The 18,777-nt window shown below is 36.2% G+C and overlaps 1 protein-coding gene across 1 annotated transcript in view; it reads left to right on the forward strand.

Annotated features, from left to right (window-relative positions):
* The window catches only part of Nox (NADPH oxidase), a 149,246-nt gene that overhangs the window by 80,479 nt on the left and 49,990 nt on the right, over window positions 1-18,777 (forward strand). The window contains exons 4-7 of the mRNA XM_071584338.1: window positions 864-961; window positions 5,629-5,749; window positions 8,542-8,692; window positions 12,036-12,246. Coding sequence (XP_071440439.1) covers window positions 864-961; window positions 5,629-5,749; window positions 8,542-8,692; window positions 12,036-12,246 — 581 coding nt within the window. The remainder of the gene's footprint in view (window positions 1-863; window positions 962-5,628; window positions 5,750-8,541; window positions 8,693-12,035; window positions 12,247-18,777) is intronic.

Consider the following 18,777-nt stretch of genomic DNA (forward strand, 5'->3'; position numbering starts at 1 on the left):
CAGAAATTCCATTATAATTTGCATCCCCTAACTCTATGATCAAGGTATCACAAGGAATATCTCCTGCATCTACCATTAAGGGAGTGAAGCACTGACCTCCTACCAAGAGATCTTGGCCAGTGATACTATTAATAGGAGTGGGATACTGAAAAGATATTACCTAAAAATGGAAATGTCTTTCAATAAAGAATGGAGACTACACTGCCTGTATGCACAAGAAACTTCAATGTGTGACCAGTATCAATCCTGCTATTACCAATCCAGCCTGGCTTATTATTATGGCTAGAATTAACCCTTTCCTGACCTTGAGGTCAAAGAAGACAAGATTCCCCATTCCATCCATGTTTTACTTGGGCAGTTAATCACACGTTGTCAGGGTTAATGACATAATCCTCTGAGAAGAGTGGGCATTCATTGGAAAGGTGAATTGACTCACCCACCCTGTAAACAGACATGCTGGGTGGAGGGATGACACTGATGCGATCTATGAATGGATGGAGGTGACTGCATCTCTTGGCAAGGCAAGGTTTGGTGGAAATGTTTACAAAGAGAAGCAATGGCATTGGCCTGTCCTGATTGTTGTTCAGAGGGACACCAGCTAAGGGTATATAGCTGTAGATGGGAGAAATAGGAGGGATATACCATGTCAGAAAGGGAATTGATTTGGGAAGGAGATGTCGGAAGGTTCTTGACTTCCTAAAATTCCCTTTCATGAATACAATTCCACCACCATTTTCTGGATATGGGACTTACAACATTATTAGTGATATTGTTATTATAATTATAATGATTTCTAAACAGTAAAGATACGTTTCATTAAATTCATTTGCTTGATATTGATCATTGCTTTTTGTTATTTGCAGATATTGGACAAACTTTTCCGCTTGGTGGATCAAGATTCAGACGGAATAGTGACAGCTGATCAAGTAATGGAGTTCATTGCCAATCTCAGCAATTCAAGGTGGGACTGCTGCCAGCATTACACATAATTTTTTGCCCATTGAGTGTATTTTGCGTCGCTGATGCGTTAAATATTGCGTGACCAATCATTTTTCCCACGATCGTAGAAAATATTGCTGGAGTCGTGGGAGTAGATTGGATGAACTCCTATTAGGGACAGAGAACCTCATAGCATCATCGATAACTGGGAGTTCCTGTTGCCCTGCCTTCTGTCATGAAGAGACCAGAGATTTTCTCGATAAATATAAACTGACTAACTGAAAATGTTTTCCTTTAATCTTTTAGCGAATGCTAAATCTCAAAGGAGGAAATTTCAATGTGCCAAATACAGTGGAACCTTGTTTAATGAGCGCCTTGCGTAGAAAGTAGTTTGCATAATGAGCAAAAATATTGGTTCTGAAAATGACTCTGTTAATGAGAAACTTTTTGAATAATGAGTCTCGAGAAGAGGTGAATTCTCGGGATGATTGTGTGCCTGCTTCTATAGGTTGAGTCTATCACACATTCCAATAGCATCTTAGTGTCAATAGTGATCACACATTTTTCCAAACTTATGTTCAGACGTATTATTTGTGATATTTTTGTGCAAAGTTTAAAAAGTATCCTCAAAGAAAAATCCACAAGAGGACAGTATTAAGAGAATTAAAAAAAACGTAGAAATGGAAAGTGAAATTACTGAAAAGCAGGAACAACACGTGAGCCTGGCTTATCTAGCATCGACATGCAACCAGTCGACATCAGCAATTTATAATTAACTCAAGAACAAGGGCAAGGTTAATGAGATAAATGCCTCAAAGAGAGTGGCAAGAATTTCTACCCAATGATTAAGTATTCTCAACAACTTTGAAAGGTTGCTTCTCATATGGATAAACAAAAAGCAATTGCAATTCAACACTTAATGGGAATATCATTTGTGAGAAGGCACATACTTGCACATAATTTATTTTTTTGGTCATGGAACGGATTATAATATTTCACATTAATTTATATTAAAAAAGTTGGTTCTCTAAACGAGTGGTTTGCTTTGCGAGAAATATCCCAGAATGAACTATGCTTGTCGTACGAGATTCCACTGTAGTGGGTTATGAGCTTGCCAATCGTGTACATTGCTGAAATATTGATAATAATAATAATTATATATATATATATATATATATATATATATATATATATATATATATATATATATATATATATATATATATATATATATATATAGTCCCGGTTGAGGAGATATTTTTACTCTTGTGATCCGTTCGATTCTGCCTTCCCCACCTCTATTGTGTTCTTCCTTTATACGTGTTCCTATCCCTTTTCCTTATATATGTTTCTGTATATATGAGTATTATATATATATATATATACATACCAATACACTAGTATAATTACATATTAATTGTTTAAGCCGGAATTGACGCATAGCGACAATTCAAGGTATTCATTTACAGAATAGAACATATTATTTTTTAAAAGGTTAAACAGCTTTTTCTTGAAAACAGATACTTTTGTTTCATATTTGATTTCATGGGGAAGTTTATTGAATAACCTTAAGCCCATTGCTTTGGGCCCATGGTCAGTATTGTGTGTCCTGACAAATGGTTGGTGCAGGTCATTGAAGGTCCTTGTGTAGTGACTATGGTAATTGTGGTTGGACTTGTACTGGGAAATATTACCCTTTGCATGTAAGATGACATTAAATATATATAGGCAAGGCAAGGTACTGGTAATAAACCAAGTCTTTTGAAGAGAGGTTTACATGGTGCATCGCAAGGAGCATTGCTCATAATACGTATAATCCTCTTTTGGATTTTGAAGATTATGCCCACATGGGGAGAGGAACCCCAGAAGAGGATACTGAAAGTAACACGAGAATAAAATTCACCATAGTAAATGGATAGAAGGACCTCTAAATTTACAGAATACCTAATATTTCTAATAAGGAAGCATAGGGAGCTTAACTTTCTGCGTAACTTGAAAATATGTTCCTCCCAAGACATGTTTTTCTGCAGGATTACTCCCAGGAATTGGGTACTGGAATTTTGGGGAATGCTCACACCTTCTACATCTACTGAGATTGCATATGAAACTTTCTTTTTATTAGTAAAATAAATCAGGCTGGACTTGTTTATATTGGGTTTTAGAAAGTTATGAAGACACCATTCATTGAAAATCTGAGCTACTTCGGCTGCTCTTTCTGTCAAGCTGTCAACCGAGGAGGCTGATACAATGATATTTGTATCATCAGCATACAGTATTGGGTCTATCCCCTTAATGAACTAAAGATTGTCTGGGAGATCATTGATATAGATTAAAAATAAAATAGGACCAAGTACCGAACCCTGGGGAACACCCAGTGTTACTTCTCTACCAGGGGAAACAAATTTGGAGCCATTTCTTGAGAGCTCAACATACTGATGCCGTTCACTTAGATAAGATTCAATCCATTTGTAGGGCGTGCCTCTTATACCATAGCATTTCAGTTTATATAGGAGTAACTGATGGTTGACGGAAGTCAAAAGCTTTACTGAAATCAAAAAATAATCCTAAAGTTTCAGTTCTATTATCCAATCCTGAAAGTATTTGATTCACCATGTGATATGTGGCTGTTGTAGTGGACCTTGTTTTCCTAAATCCATGTTGAGATATGGATAATAGCTTATATGTCTCAAGATATGATGCAAGACGTTGATAAAAAACTATTTCAAATATTTTCCCCAGCTGGTTCAACAGGGATATTGGTCTATAAGAATTCATTGCCATTTTGCAACCTTTCCCTTTGTATATTGGCACAATTTTTGCTGATTTAAGAGGGCTTGGGAAAATTCCAGTTTTTAGGGATTCATTAATTAAGAACAGCAGCTGATCCTTAATAGCATTAAACGACCTTTTTATGACTATCCCTGGGATGTCATCTAATCCAGGACTAAATTTGTTAGGGAATTTATTGATTATGTGGTGGTATTTATTTAGTGGTGATAATAATTTTGATTTGCCAAGGGACCATAGTAATGGGTGAAAATACATAATATAAGGCATGCTAAGTGCATGTCACACACAAAAATAGAAAAATATATATTATGACAAAAAAGTTGCATATAGTTATATTGAAGTTGAATCATGCAAAGAATTACATTTTTAATATGTCATTTTCATATTCATCCTTAGAATAATGCGTTTTATTCATTGCAATGTTTTTCAATTTTGATTTTAATGCCATTAGTACATTTAATATATTCTGATAATTGTACCTTCTCAGACCATTTCATGAGGTCCTAGTTTTATTGTATTTCTGAGTACGGATTTGTTGTGAATTAAATTTCTTTTCCTGGTAAAATATTTGTATGAGAGTCTGAAATGTTTCTGAACTAAGCTTGAAGATAGCAACACTGTTCAAGAAAAGATTTCTCTGGCAAAATTTCAACCATTTTTTTCCATTTTTCTTCAATCGACTATGAAAATGAAATGTGCCAGATATCACTGAAACTTTAACAGCAGTCTAGTGAGAGAGGTGGCTAATGAAAGGGAAACCTTTTCTTATACTATGGATTTCTCTAGTATGTTCTTAGGTGTTAATGAACAACCCACATATTTCTGGCTGTCGACTGTTAAAGAGTAAGCATTTCATAATTTTTTGTTGCCAAAGACGGTGAAGTCAAAAAGCAATGCGAATGTATAATTTTCAGTGTTTAGGGAATCCAATATTGAATTAATAACTGGCAAATATGATGAATAGCTCTGATCAATGTGATTGGGCAAGAGCAAACAATAAATAAATACAGTTTTCAAGACATAAACATGTGGGGAATTTTCAATAGATCCTTGAGAAAATAGCTGGGGCAACAAGGGTTTTTAGAGTACCAAGCTGACATTAGAAAGAGACAGAGCCTCACAAGTAAGTTCCACAAGGCTATTCTCAAGGGGATGGATTTCACAGGAAATTTCTACTCCTGTAAGGGAAAAAGTTGGTCTAATGACACTTTCAAAAGAAGGTCATCGTTTTTTTAATAATATGTATATGTATGGAAGATACACAGCAAGGTGAGGTTTTGTCACAAAACCTACAGTTATGCAAACATATGTTTGTGCTGCTATTATCCATGGCACCACAAACTTTTGTGATTCCTTAATTTTGTTTGTTGCATTTCCATGCTCGGTCATAAAAAGTTTCACTGTCACCATTAACATGTATGTGGTGTAATTAGTGGAATACCTTCTGGTAACCTTAATTTTGTATGAGAAAAGGTAAATTAACCAATAGATTGTTTCTTCTTTGGGGTTTTACTTTGAATATCACATTTGTCTTTGTTATTTCTATCATGTGAATTTTCCCCCATGTTATTGCTTTTTAAGAAATTGACTATGTTTGTATCAATTACACGAAAGTAAACACATACCTTTGTTGTTGTAAAAGAGTTTATTTTATCCTTATTTAATTGTTTGTAAATATGTAGATTGGAATTGTAATGTATTGAAAAAGTTCTAGCAAATAATCCAAAGGGATATGTGTTTTCATCAATGCAGAATGATACAGGTTAAAAATAGCCCATCCAATATCCTCCACAAATATTATTTGCATAAATCTATCTAAGAGAGCTTCATGATGAGGCTCATTATGAAGTGCTGACAATGTCATAGAAATTACTTTAATATGACCCTTCTTGATTTCAGACCAAGGTGTGGAATTGACAAGGCTAGTTTGGAATGGCTGGAGAAGTTATTTCGGGACACTGTGGGAGACCAGCGGGAGATAAGACGAGAGGAATTTCGAAAGATTGTAATATCAAAAAATGTAAGGTGCTTCCTGTTTCAATTTATGGGACTTTAAAAACTAAAAGGCTTAGTAACCTTTCCATCCTTGATTTACAGCTATTCTGCTCCGACCTCTTCAAGCCTGATGTGCATATGCAGGGTGCGGTGCTTAAATCCAGACATACACATGTTTCCTCGAATGAGATTTCTGCGCCGGGTTAGCGAAACCTTCCCAAGACTTCTCTGAAGCATTATACTTAGCCACAATATCGTAAACAGTTGATCTGGGGTACCTGAAGAATCGGAATTATTTCAGTGGGCGAACACCCACCGCAAACACTTTCGATAATATTGGCCCTTTGATTGTCCCCCGCACTTGTACGTAACATCTTGGCCATTTTGAGGTTATGACTGTTTACTAGATCCCTATAGGTTTCAAGAACACCAATCGCAACCTCCGGTGGAACTACGATATGGCTGGAAATTCAAATTGAAATTTGTCCGGATTTAAGCGCCACACCCTGTATAGCGATGATTTGGAGAAAGCAGCTTCAGTGGAACCTCATTTAATGAGCATTATTTGTTCCGCAATCTTTCTTGTTAAGTGAAACACACATTAACTAAAACAATATTTTGCATATAAATTAAAATATGTTATTATGTTTCCTGGCAAAAATTTAAATTATTTGCAATGTTTATTCAAAGAAAATCATATGGACATTGTTTAGGATTGCAGATCATGTTTATCTTTACTTCTATCGTGGAAAGAAGCAACCGGAAATGAAAACTCTATTTGTAAAAACAAAAAAGATCCAATTATGCTGCATATCTAATTCCTTATTACTAAAAAGCTGTCCGGAGACATTTGTTTTTGCCGACATTTAAATTTTTGTAAAATTGTAACTAGCATTATCGTTAAATACATTCCTGACGCACATAGCCACGGGCAATGCCTCATGTTCATAGTTTCATTTCATAGTTTCCCGCAAGCTCCACATAACATTTAGCCTGCTGTTTTGACTTTACACTTTGCTAAGGTTAATACAGTTTCCCACTGTTATGCAAGCAGGGGTTTAAGTTTTGAATTTCCACTTGCATTGGCACAAAATAGCAGTGTCAGATGGCCTTTCATCGACTTGTGACTGGGCAATACATTCTCTTCTATCATTACATTTACAAATATAGGTTTGCTTCGGCATCTTCTATAAGATGTGATGCATCTTGTCACAATTAAAAACCTGTTACAGCAGGTAACCCTCGGACTCTACAAGCTTCTTTAAGTAGCTGATGAAGCTCTTTACTGCATTAGAGTTGCAGCTTGCTGCTTCACCATATCTCACAATGCTGTGGTTCTACTTGTAAACTTCTCAAACCACACCTTAAATACTCTCCTCTCCCTTTAATTTCTTCTGGCATCTTCTTAATGATTCTGGCATCTTCTTAATGAGGACTGCAAAAATCACTTTTGCTTTCTCACAAATGATATTCCCATTAAGTGTTGCATTGCAATTGCTTTTTGTTTATCTATATTAGTAGCAGCCTTTCAAAATCCTTAAGAATGCTTAACCGCTGTGTAGATATTCTTGCCACTCTCTTTGAGGTATATATCTCATTAATATTGTCCTTGTTCTAGAAGAAAATGTAAATTGTTGGTGTCGACCGATTTTTTTATGCATGCTAGAATGGCCACATTCGTGTGTTGCTCCCACTTTTCAGTAATTCTACTTTTCATTTCTGTGCTTTTTTTATTCTCTTATGGCTGTCTTCTTGTTAAATTTCTTTGGGAACATTTTTAAATATATGCACAAAATATTATTAAACTTTGCACAAAAAGTATCGCAAATAATATGTATAAACGGAAGTTTGGAAAAATGTGTGATCACTGGTGATGCCGGCGGAATGAGAGCTAAGCACAAACTGAAGTAGCAGGCACTCTTTATCATTCCAAGAGTTCCCCTCTCCTCATTACTCATCATGCAAAAATTTGCTCGTTGAGTCAGTCATTTTTTGTCAAAATATTTTAGCTGATTACACAAATCACTTGCTATGCGAGGTGCTCCTCATTAAGCAAGGTTCCGGTGTATATGGATCTATAGTAAGTGGAAAGCATGTGGGACTTTCACAGTCCACACCAACCAGCTTTACCTGGGCTTAGGTAGATGGGTTATTTATCTACAGTGTACACAAAAAACATATCGCCCAGCCACAAAACTACTCTGGCACTCGGCATCAGGTCCTTATCTCACTCATTGTCTAACAGTCAAAAAGCTAACTAGGTTTAGTCTCGGCCTCAACATAGGAAGGAGATTTGGCTGAAAATCTTGAAGTTGACTAGATGAAGGAGAATGCGACGAGGCAGCTGGTGGCCATTTTGATTATAAGGACATTGCCGATTGTTTTGAAAATTGGAAGAGATGCTGGGATGAGTGTGTGATATCCCAAGGGGAGTACTTCAAAAGAGCCAAAGCCTCCTTATTGTCTAAGGGGTTTTTTTTTTTCAAAATATTGCATGGCTGGATCCTTTCCAGATAGACCTCATAATGCTGAGGAAGGAATAATGTATGGACAATGAGAAGTCTAAATGTTATACTGATTGTTATTTGCCCATCAAAATTTAACTTTAATGGAAACATTACCTGTTAGAGAATGCTGGTTAGCATTTCCTCTAGTGAGAAAAGAAAGTGTTCAAAACAGAAAGTGTTCAGTAATGTGTTTGCATGATTTCAATGGCTTTTCATATGGCACCTCTTTTTCTACATACACAATTTGTTTGTATGAATTGATTCTGGAATGGTCTATGATGTATGAATATTTCTTATTTTCACTCTGCAGCCATTTTTCACGGAAAGGGTGTTCCAGATATTTGACAGAGATAATTCGGGATCCATTTCCCTGCAGGAGTTTATTGATGCCATGCATCAATTTGCGGGGCAATCCCCTGATGATAAGATCCGGTTCCTCTTCAAAGTGTATGACATTGATGGTAGGTGTAACAATACTTGTTTTATTGAGGCAGTGCTGAGTGCAATATACGTATATGCTGCATTTGTTCACCTTTGATGCATTGGTGTGCTATTTACTGCAAGGGTAAATTCAAGCAGTCTTTCACTCCTCAAAAGCAGGGCTTATACACAGCTGTTATAATATTCATGTCCAGTATTATGCTTGATCTATGCTGTACTATAATTGCAAAATGTAATCAGTTATGCAAAATTTGTTCCCATTTCTTGTGTGTATATCCTAGTAATCGGTAATTTAGATCCAAACTTAACATTTTACTTAATATTATTCAATAAATACCGATTTGATAATGTCAAAGTATTCAAGTAAATATGCATTAAAATGTGAAATATCCATTATCATCGCTACATTAAGATTATAAGGACTTGAACCTTTCCCTGGGTTGTTGGCCAGTTTCTCTCTCTCCTTCTTTCCCATGTTGATTGGCAGTATGTAGACAATCTGACAAAATTTCATTTTATGTGACTAAATTATTGATTCCATCCTAGAGGGTGCCATTTAATGTATTACAGATGTGTGATTGCACATCATAATGACTGTATTTGCTATGGTTGGTGTATAAAAATTCTCCTCCTCCTCAACTGGAACATTACGACAAAATTTTGAAATATTTGCTGAAGACTGAATATTATTAAATGATGTCTTATTATGTTAATGTTCAGGTTTCATTAAATTATCATTGGATAAGTTTGAAAAATGGTTTTATTTACTTAATTCAGTATTTTAAATTTTGATAACAGTCATTGTTCACAGTTGCTCATTTGCACAAATGGTTAGTCATGGATGGTCGCATACCTATACTTGAGCTCATGTTACTTCCTTCTTTCTATGGCCAACAGCTTCTGAATCATCTCCATTGATGATTTCTAAAACTCAATACTTTCTATAGGGTTTTTAATGCAGCTAGCTCATTGAGAATCCCAGTATACTTTGAATCATATCTTTGTCCCAGTATATTTTGAATCATATATTTGTCCAGTCATTTTTATGATATGAATGTTATTGCTTTAATTATGTATTTAATTTCATTTGCACTGAAAAATCACATTGCATTTATGACCTCTTTAATTTTGGGTGAACAATAAAGTAGAGCACTTGTGCATCAGAGGGAAAATATTGCTCGTCAAACCCTGCAAAGTGTGTTTCAAACTATTGCAAAACATCTCATTTAAATGACTAAATGTAAAACACACATCAAGGTGTTTATCCCATTTTAAATGTTTCCATTCCAATCATTGATAAAAGTAATGAAATGAAATAAATATAATATTTTCAGATGAATGATTGAAAGGATTGCAGAATTGAAATCAATTATTTACACTAGAGTATGAATGTTGAATTTATATTAAAAGGTAATTTTGACAGAAAATGGAAATGATAGAGAATATGCGGTTTATTTACAAAAATTATTTACAAAATTAAACTAGTTGATAATGTCATATCATTGAATTGTATTGGTACATTGGTACAGCTAAAATTATAATAATAATCACCATTATAATAAAATAAATAATAAATACATTTAGAATAGAGTGAATCATTATAAAATTATTGGGTTATTATTATTGGGTTAAAAATAAGACGCAATAAAAAATTGACCAAAAAGAATGAATACAATGGCTTAAAAATAAGCCTGTAAGCTATTACTGTATAAATTACGAAGGTAAGGTGAAACGTTCTCAGCCTGAGACAGAGATTGCGTTCCAATCGGCAAAAATTTATGATACCAGCCTTCCTGCGTGTGCAGGAAGATTTTTTTTGCCATAAGCTCAGTTGGATTAACCTAATGGTTCTACAAGTTATATTACAACATGGCCTTCACTTAAGGTAACATTTTTAATAAATACCCATGGAAAGAGTCCATCCAACTTCTAATCTTGCTTTCATCAATTCCCATCAACACTGTCAATATGTCCTGACCTTTCAAAAACTTCCATCTGAGCACACATTGTGAGCAAGAAATTGTAAAACATATCAAGCATAAACTTCATTTAGTGCGTAAAGTTTGATCCCATACCCATGTAGCTTACCTTTCGTATAAATACAAAAGATAAGATGTCCTCTCCAGAGAATCATAATTCATCCACATGGGTCATTCAATAAGTCCATAGGAAAAAATAGAAAAACAATTTATTCAAAGATATTACCAAAGACATCGCCAACACTGGTAGACGTGTGTTGGTGATGATCTCCTTCTTTGATGTGAATTGTTTTCTGCTTACCATTTTATTAAAGTCGTGAAAAAAAAGTCAGTGGGAACCAAATCTGGTGAATATAGTGGATGTTGTAGTAATTCAAGCTTTAATTTCATAATTTTTACTATTGAAACTGCCCTGGCTTGCAACTGTGCATTGTCTTGAAGGAAGAGGATTTTTTATCCTTGTCTAATGTGGACTTTTTTCTTGATTTCTTAACTTTACCAACCAGTACAATAATGATGCATAATGCTCTCAATCTATTTTTTCAAAATGTTGGCCAACATGGAACCCCTGACCCGTTGGAAGACCCGAGAAAACTTCATGACTTAATCGTTTTAGATGATTCTGCATGTATCCCAAGAACTGGAAATTCCAGAAACTCATTTCCTTGGTGGCCGATGTCACTCTCTTTTCTTTCTTTGGATTGGGATTGCATTTAGAAACCCACTGTTTTGACTGTTCCTTGGTCTTTAGAGTGTAGTAGCATATTCATGTTTCATCCGTAATCATGTATCGAGGGATTGGGGTAGTGCAGTGGCTAGCATACTTGCCCCTCACTCAGAGGGCCCGGGTTCAAATCCAGTAAGCTGCAGCCTCATGGCCTCAGCCATTGGTCAAATATATACTCAGGCTATAACTCAAATAATAATGGAAACATAACAGAAGAAGCACATAAAAAAATTTGAATCATACATGAATTGAGGCTCCTCCTTTCCCTTCACAAGGAAGAAGCATTTAAATATTGGCACTGCAATCACCCTGTCTCCCAGGATGATGTGGGAGGATATATGTATTTTTTTTCAAAAACTGAAGGGTTGCATTTATCTGATGAACAGATCTGATTGTTATTTGGTAGATGTGACAAATATTGAGAAAAATAGCTTTCATTTTTGGCCTCAAGGCTCTCCTTGGCAGAATCCCTCTACCAGGAGTGAGTGGTTCATAATAGTTGTCAAGATTAAGCAGTTTCCTGCCTTAATGTTTCACATATTTTCTTAAGTCTACCTTCTAATTAGGATTAGTGCAGCTGGTGATAAAAACACTATGTCACACATTTACTTATTCGAGTATCTTAAACCTGGCTAAATTTTGCTTCTGTTTATTCAGGTGATGGTCTCATTCAGCACCGAGAGCTTCAGCATGTGATGAGGGCTTGTATGGAGGAGAATGGAATGCAGTTCAGTGAAGAACAGGTGGAAGACCTGACGGCTGCTCTCTTTGAAGATGCAGACTCAGAGCATCGTGGTGCCATAACATATGAAGCTCTGAAAGCTCAGCTGGAGAAGCATGATGGCCTGCTTGAGAACCTGTCTATAAGGTATGTCAGTTGATAAGACATACACTACCTTGTGCTGCATGAATATCTTCCTCTTAAGTTAGTTATGTTTGCAGATGAGACCTTCCAATTAACTTACGATCTAAAGGTATTAATAATGGGGACATACCAATGTGGTCATCTAAACTTGAAGCTATTTGCTGTGGTGATGTGATGACTTCCTGGGGTGCATGTAGAAGTGAGACATCTGATTAAGAATTTAAGAACATGACTGCAGTGTGAGGCACTTTAGATACTTCCTTACGTTCATCATCATGTGCATGAACACTATTTCCCTTTTGACCCTTCCTCTTCATGTTATATGCCTAAGGTCTTCCGTTGTTTCAAGCTCTAATTTGAAATTCATATTTGTTCATGTATATAACATGCCCTATCAAAAACTAGCCCTCCCTATGGATCACAACCTTGACGTGGTGGAAGGGTTTGTGTATTCTGATGACCTCTAGAAATTTGATCGCGGGAGCAATGATATTTGCTCTGATCCTGGTAGGGTCACCCATAGGTTAAAGGCTGGCAGCCAGACAAAAAGTTTTCAATGCAACGTCTGTTCCTCAGTGAGGTGGCTGCAAAGGCATCTAACCCCAGTGGGGCGGCCATTGAGTGATGGTGTCACGTTTTAAACACTATTGAGGAAGGTAGCAGGAAACCACCTTAATTATTATTCCCAATTTTCTACGATAGACAGGATAGAGAAAATGAGTCCTGGACTCAGCCAAATCAGCCATGTATCCCAGCAGTGGAAGAGGCAAGTCTTCTGCGGTCGTCATCTTGTGAAATCCTTGCAAAGCAAAAGGGACAACATCCGCAACACAGAAGATGCCAAGGAAGAAGACCAAATTAGTTGCAATAGGAATTTGGAATGTTAGGACAATGTTGAGGAGAGGAAAATTAGATAATTTTCAGCAAGAGATAGAAAGAGGCAATATAGATATTTTTAGCTTTATGCGAGGTGAGGTGGAAGAATAGCGGGGATCACTGAAGTGATAATTATAGAATTATATACAGCGGCGGGGACTGGAGCCAACAAAGGGTTGCCATAATATTGAAGAAAAAGATAGGAAGAAGCCTAGTCAACATGGAGTAAGCAAGGAATAGAATATTACTGGTAGAGATAAAAGCAGATCCGACAAATTTGGTCATTGTTCTGGTATACATGCCACCAAGCATTCATAAGGATTAAGAAGTTGATAGGATGTACGATCAGTTAGAGGACTTAATCGCGTGTTTTTCTACAGGGAAACATTTGACAGTTATGAGGGATTTGAATCCGATGGTAAGCGAAGGAAGAGATGTGACAGTTTAGGCATGAGGAATGACAACGGGGAGAAAGCAATTGACTTCTGTAGGAGACGGGGGTTAGTCATCACCAGCACTTGGTATAGGCACCACAAAAGGCATGGGTGTACGTGGAAAATGCCAGGTGACTCAGAAAGGTATCAGTTAGATTATATAATGGTTAGGCACAGGTTTAAGAACAGGGTGATCAATTCACACAATTTCCCAGAAGCGGATGCGGACTCTGATCACAATTTAGTAGTCATGAAGTGTAGTTTCCGATTCAAAAAGATTAAACAAGGAAGACTGTTTCAAAAATGGAATGAAGAAGCAATAATTGGATCAAAAAAGGAGTACAAGCAAACTTTAGAGAAATTCATGATTGAGAAAAGAGAGTAGGGCATTTTAAAGAAAAAGTGGAAACAAAATAATCAAGGGCCGCAAATAAAACGATAGGAATTGTAAATCGAAAAAGGACAAGGAAACAATGAGTTATGGATGAGATGATTAGAAAGATGAATGAGGGAAGGAAATGGAAGAATATAAATATGGAGTTAGATAGAAGGAACTATAAAAAGTTCAATAATAAACTGTGGCTTGAAACATAGGTTGAAAGAAGTGTGGTGGAAGACGCAGTGCGAGGATATGGAAAGTTTATAGTGAAAGGGTGAAATATAAGTGCCTTATTGGTATTAACTCTTCGATATCGGAAAATCTTCATTAGAAATCAGAGAGAAGTCAGGAAAAATACTAGTTAAACTTGAGAAGATCCAAGAGAGGTGGAAGTTATAGTGGAACCTCATAAAATGAGCAGAAATCATTCCGCAATCTTTTTTGGAAAGAAAAACAGTCATTTAGTGAAATAACTTTTTGCATATTGATTAATGTAAAATATAATGCATTCCATGCCAAAAAAATTACATAAAATGTTTATTCAAAGAAAAGTATATACACATTTCTTAGGATTGTGAGTAATGTTTATCTTTCCGACCGTTCTGGAATGAAGCAACAGGGAATGCAAACTCAATTTGTAAAAACGAAAAAGAATCTAAATAAATAGTTTATTATCCATGATACGTACCTAATTCTTTTATTAGAAAGCTGCCTGGAGACATTGTTGTTTGCCGACGCTTCAAAACTTTGTAAAAATGGAACTCGGAATTATCATTAATTGAATTTCTGGTGTACATCACCACTTTCATATTTGGGTGATGCATTGCACGTATAGTACAATGCAATAATTTCCCATGATGTCCACATCTCATTAGACTGCTGTTTTTGACTTAATACCTCTAGAAGGCTCTTGGACTTTTGTAATGTTAAACAAGCAAGGCTTTAATTTCCAAGTCACCACTTGCATTTGTTAAATTAAATAAATGAAAAACTCAAATAGCCGTAAACAGTTTACCTTTCTGATCAAAGTACAAATGAGATCAGTTGGCTAATGCCACAAGTCAAGGATGGGGTAAAAGGTAAAAAGGAAAGGGATAAGAAAGGTCCCTTTCCTTTTTATCTTTTACCCCATCCTTGACTTGTGGCATTAGCCAACTAATCTCATTTGTACTTTGTTTAAGAAGGTAAACTGTTTATGGCTATTGAAGTTTTTCATTTATTTAATACTACTAGCTGTAAGAGCTCAATTCTATCAATATCAACACTTGCATTTGTGTGAAATAGCCACCTGAGATGGCCTTTCATTAGTTTGTGACCGGGCAACGCATTCTCTTCTACTGTTATGTGTGGAAGTATAGGTTCGCTTTGGTATCTTCTTCCAGAAGAGACCCGTCTCTTCACAAAAACCTTATCGGGCCGGTAACTTACAGAATAAGTGAGCTTCTTGAAATCGCCAATGAAGTTCTCCTCTTCCTTTGACTCAGAGCTTGCTGCTTCGCCATGCCTTGTAATGATGTGGATGACGGCTCTTATCATTAACTTCTCACACCATGCATGGTTCCCTTTAAATACATCTTTGGCCATTGATGATCCTTTTGTCTTCTTAATGAGGTTGGCAAAAATCACTTTCCCCTTCTCACAAATAATGTTCTTGTTAATAGTGTTGCATTGCAGTTTCTTTCCTGTTGTCCATATGAGAAGCAACATGTCAACATCATAAAGCATATGCCCGCGTTGCGTAGATATGCTTGTCACTCTCTTTGAAGAATCTATCTCCTTAATTTTGTCCTTGTTCTTGAAGAAAATGTAAATCATTGTGGTCGACCAACAGTTGATGAGAGTACTAGTTCAGGCAAGCTCACACCTCTTTCACAATTTTCAATGATTTTTCATGTCTACTGTTGTGTATTCTTCTGCGGCTCTCTTCTTATGGATTTTTCTTCAGGGTTACATTTAAAATTACACACAAAATATTATTACTCTTTGCACCAAATAATCACAAATTAGAAGACTGAATACAAATTTGGAAAAATGAGTGATCACTAGAGATGCTAAGGCCAGTGGAACGAGCGCTAAACACAAACTGAAGTGGCATGAACCACAGTGGTTTTGGGAATTCCCCTCTCCCCATCACTCAGTATGCAAAAAGTCAGGTGTTAAGTGAGTCATTTTCCAGACCAACAATTTGGCTCATAATGTGATTCACTTGCTTTGCAAGGTGCTCGTTAAGTGAGGTTTCGCTGAATATGGAAGAACTGTACGGTAAAGAATTAGCCAACAAGGTTAGGCCAGCAAGGTTAGACATAGAAAGAGAATGTGAAGTAGGTGAAGATAGTTTAGGTTGAAGCATACTCAACGATGAGATAGAAAGGGCATTAAGGGAGATGAAACTAATTAAGGCCATGGGGGTGGATCACATTCCTGCTGAACTACTAAACCGTTTAGGAAAATGTGGGAGGAAGAGGCTATATGGGCTGATTTGTAGAATCTATGAGGAAGGAATATGGCTGGAAGACTTTGTGAGATCAGTTTTAGTTCCTATTCCGAAAAAGGTAAAGGCCACGTCATGTGAGGACTACAGGACAATAAGTTTGATATCCCATACAGCTAAAGTTATTCTTAGGGTCATCAACAAAACGATAGAGAGCAGGGCAAATTAGGGGCTGATCAGTTTTTGTTAAGAAGGGGAGAGGCATGCACAATGCCATTGCAGTAATGAGATCACTAATTGAAAGGAACATAGAATATAATCAGGATATATTTGTCTGTTTCATGGATTTTGAAAAGGAATTTGACAGTGTGAATTTGGTAGAATTAATGAATAAATTGCAGAAAATAGGAATAGATTGGAGGAATAGGAGGCTAATCGACAACCTGTACATGTTTCAGACTACCCAGGTATGAGTGGGGGACGGAGAGTTTGGATGAGAGGAGTAAGGCAGGGTTGTCCATTATCACATGTACTGTTCAACATATATATGAAGGAAATGGTAAGGAGGCATGGGAAGAACTGGATGTAGGAATGAAAATTGTTGGGGAATGATAAAAGCAGTTAGATTTGTAATAGACCAAGCTCTATTTTGTCGGTCAGCCAAGAGGTTGCACACTCTTCTGAGTGCTTTGGAAGCTCAGTGCAATAGGTACGGGATGAGAATAATGTAAATAGAACAAAGGTTATGTAGTTTTCTAGCAAGAGAAGAGTTGAGCTAAATGTTAAAATATGGCAAAAACTAGAGCAGGTAGAACAGTTTATATATCTTGGAAAAGTTTTGGACCAAAATGCACAAAATAGTTGGGACAGGCAAAGAATTTCATGTGACAAAGAATCTCTCACAAGGAGGGGGAAAATTAATGATTTTCGATGAATTTGGAAATTGTGTGTGGATGTTAAGAAAATGCTCTTTAAAACCTTGATATTGGAGCATGGTCTTGTACTCTTAGGAAACATGGTCATTGAAGCAGAAGAGTAGACATAGATTGGAGGCTTTTGAAATGAAATGAAATGAAATTATTGAAATGTTGACAGCTGTTTACGGTGATAATGCTCTGAAGAAAACTTCTATTTTCAAGTGGATTTAATCAAATCAAAAAATCAAGACAAAACCGATCAAAAATTTAAGTCATGCCTCCGGTTTACCATGATGTCGAAGTTGTGTTGTTCATCATGAATTTCTCCCTGAAGGACAAACAGTAAATGCTGAGTTGTACCTTACAGGTCTTAAGCATTTGAGAGATCGCGTATGTTGTGTGAGACCAAATTTGACTCAAGGCAATGGATCCTTCACCATGACAATGCATCAGCATTGATTGTTCGCCAGTTTCTGCCAAAAAATTCAATCACCATCCTTGATCATCCTTCTTATTCGCCAGATCTCGCCCCCCCCCTTCCCCTGCGACTTTTTCATATTCGCAAATTGCCAAAATATGATGAGTGGACATCCCTGGGAAGATGTAGAAGACACAATAAAGCAAGAAATGACGAGAAAAATAAAAAGCCAAACTGCCATGAAGACTTCCAAGGGTGCTTTAAACAATTGAAAAGAAGATGGAATGAGTGCCTAGTCACAAATGGAGAGTACAATGTAGCCTAAATTTTGCAAAATAAAGTTTTTATGGCCTCAGTTTGCGTATTTATTGGACAGACCTCGTATGTGAAAAATCATGGACAACATTCATTCGTGAGCAACATTTCATGTTGTATACTCATGTATAGAATGATATATTTCATGATATATATTTCATTTCAACAACATTTCAACATTACAACATTTCATGATATATACTCATGTCATGAATAAGACAATACATCTGTTGTTCATTGCTTGCCTTGTAAATTTGACATAATTCATCATTTTTTTATCGTCAAGGAGAATTTTATGCAACAATTCTTCTTGAATAATATGACATATCTTGCTGCACTCCAGGAAACCATCTTATTCACTTTTATTCTCTTTGCTTTCAAAACTGCCACTGCAATCTGGCAGCAAGGGATTTATGGCATTTTAGCCCACATTGTGGCAAAAAATGTAACAATCTGAGCCATAAAGAAGAAATCATTGAAAATTTACGATAATTTTTTCCCGAATTCTCCTCCAATTACATCACCCTGCACATTAATTGAATGTTCATCTTTGCAAACATCACCTTCGTTATAGATTTGCTAGTTCTTTTTAACCACTCTATTCTGTGCATGCCTATTTAGCATTATTCAGGATGATTTCCTTCTGATCAATATTAAAGTGAAAAGTAAATTGTAATTTTCAACCATGTACAATATCCTGCCAGATCAAAAATATGATGACTTATTTACAAGCTGGTGCAAGAGTCTAACGTACTGAACACAGA

Source organism: Hetaerina americana, unplaced genomic scaffold, assembly GCF_022747635.1.
Source record: "Hetaerina americana unplaced genomic scaffold, ioHetAmer1.1.p SCAF_18, whole genome shotgun sequence".
Taxonomy (NCBI): Eukaryota; Metazoa; Arthropoda; class Insecta; order Odonata; family Calopterygidae; genus Hetaerina; species Hetaerina americana.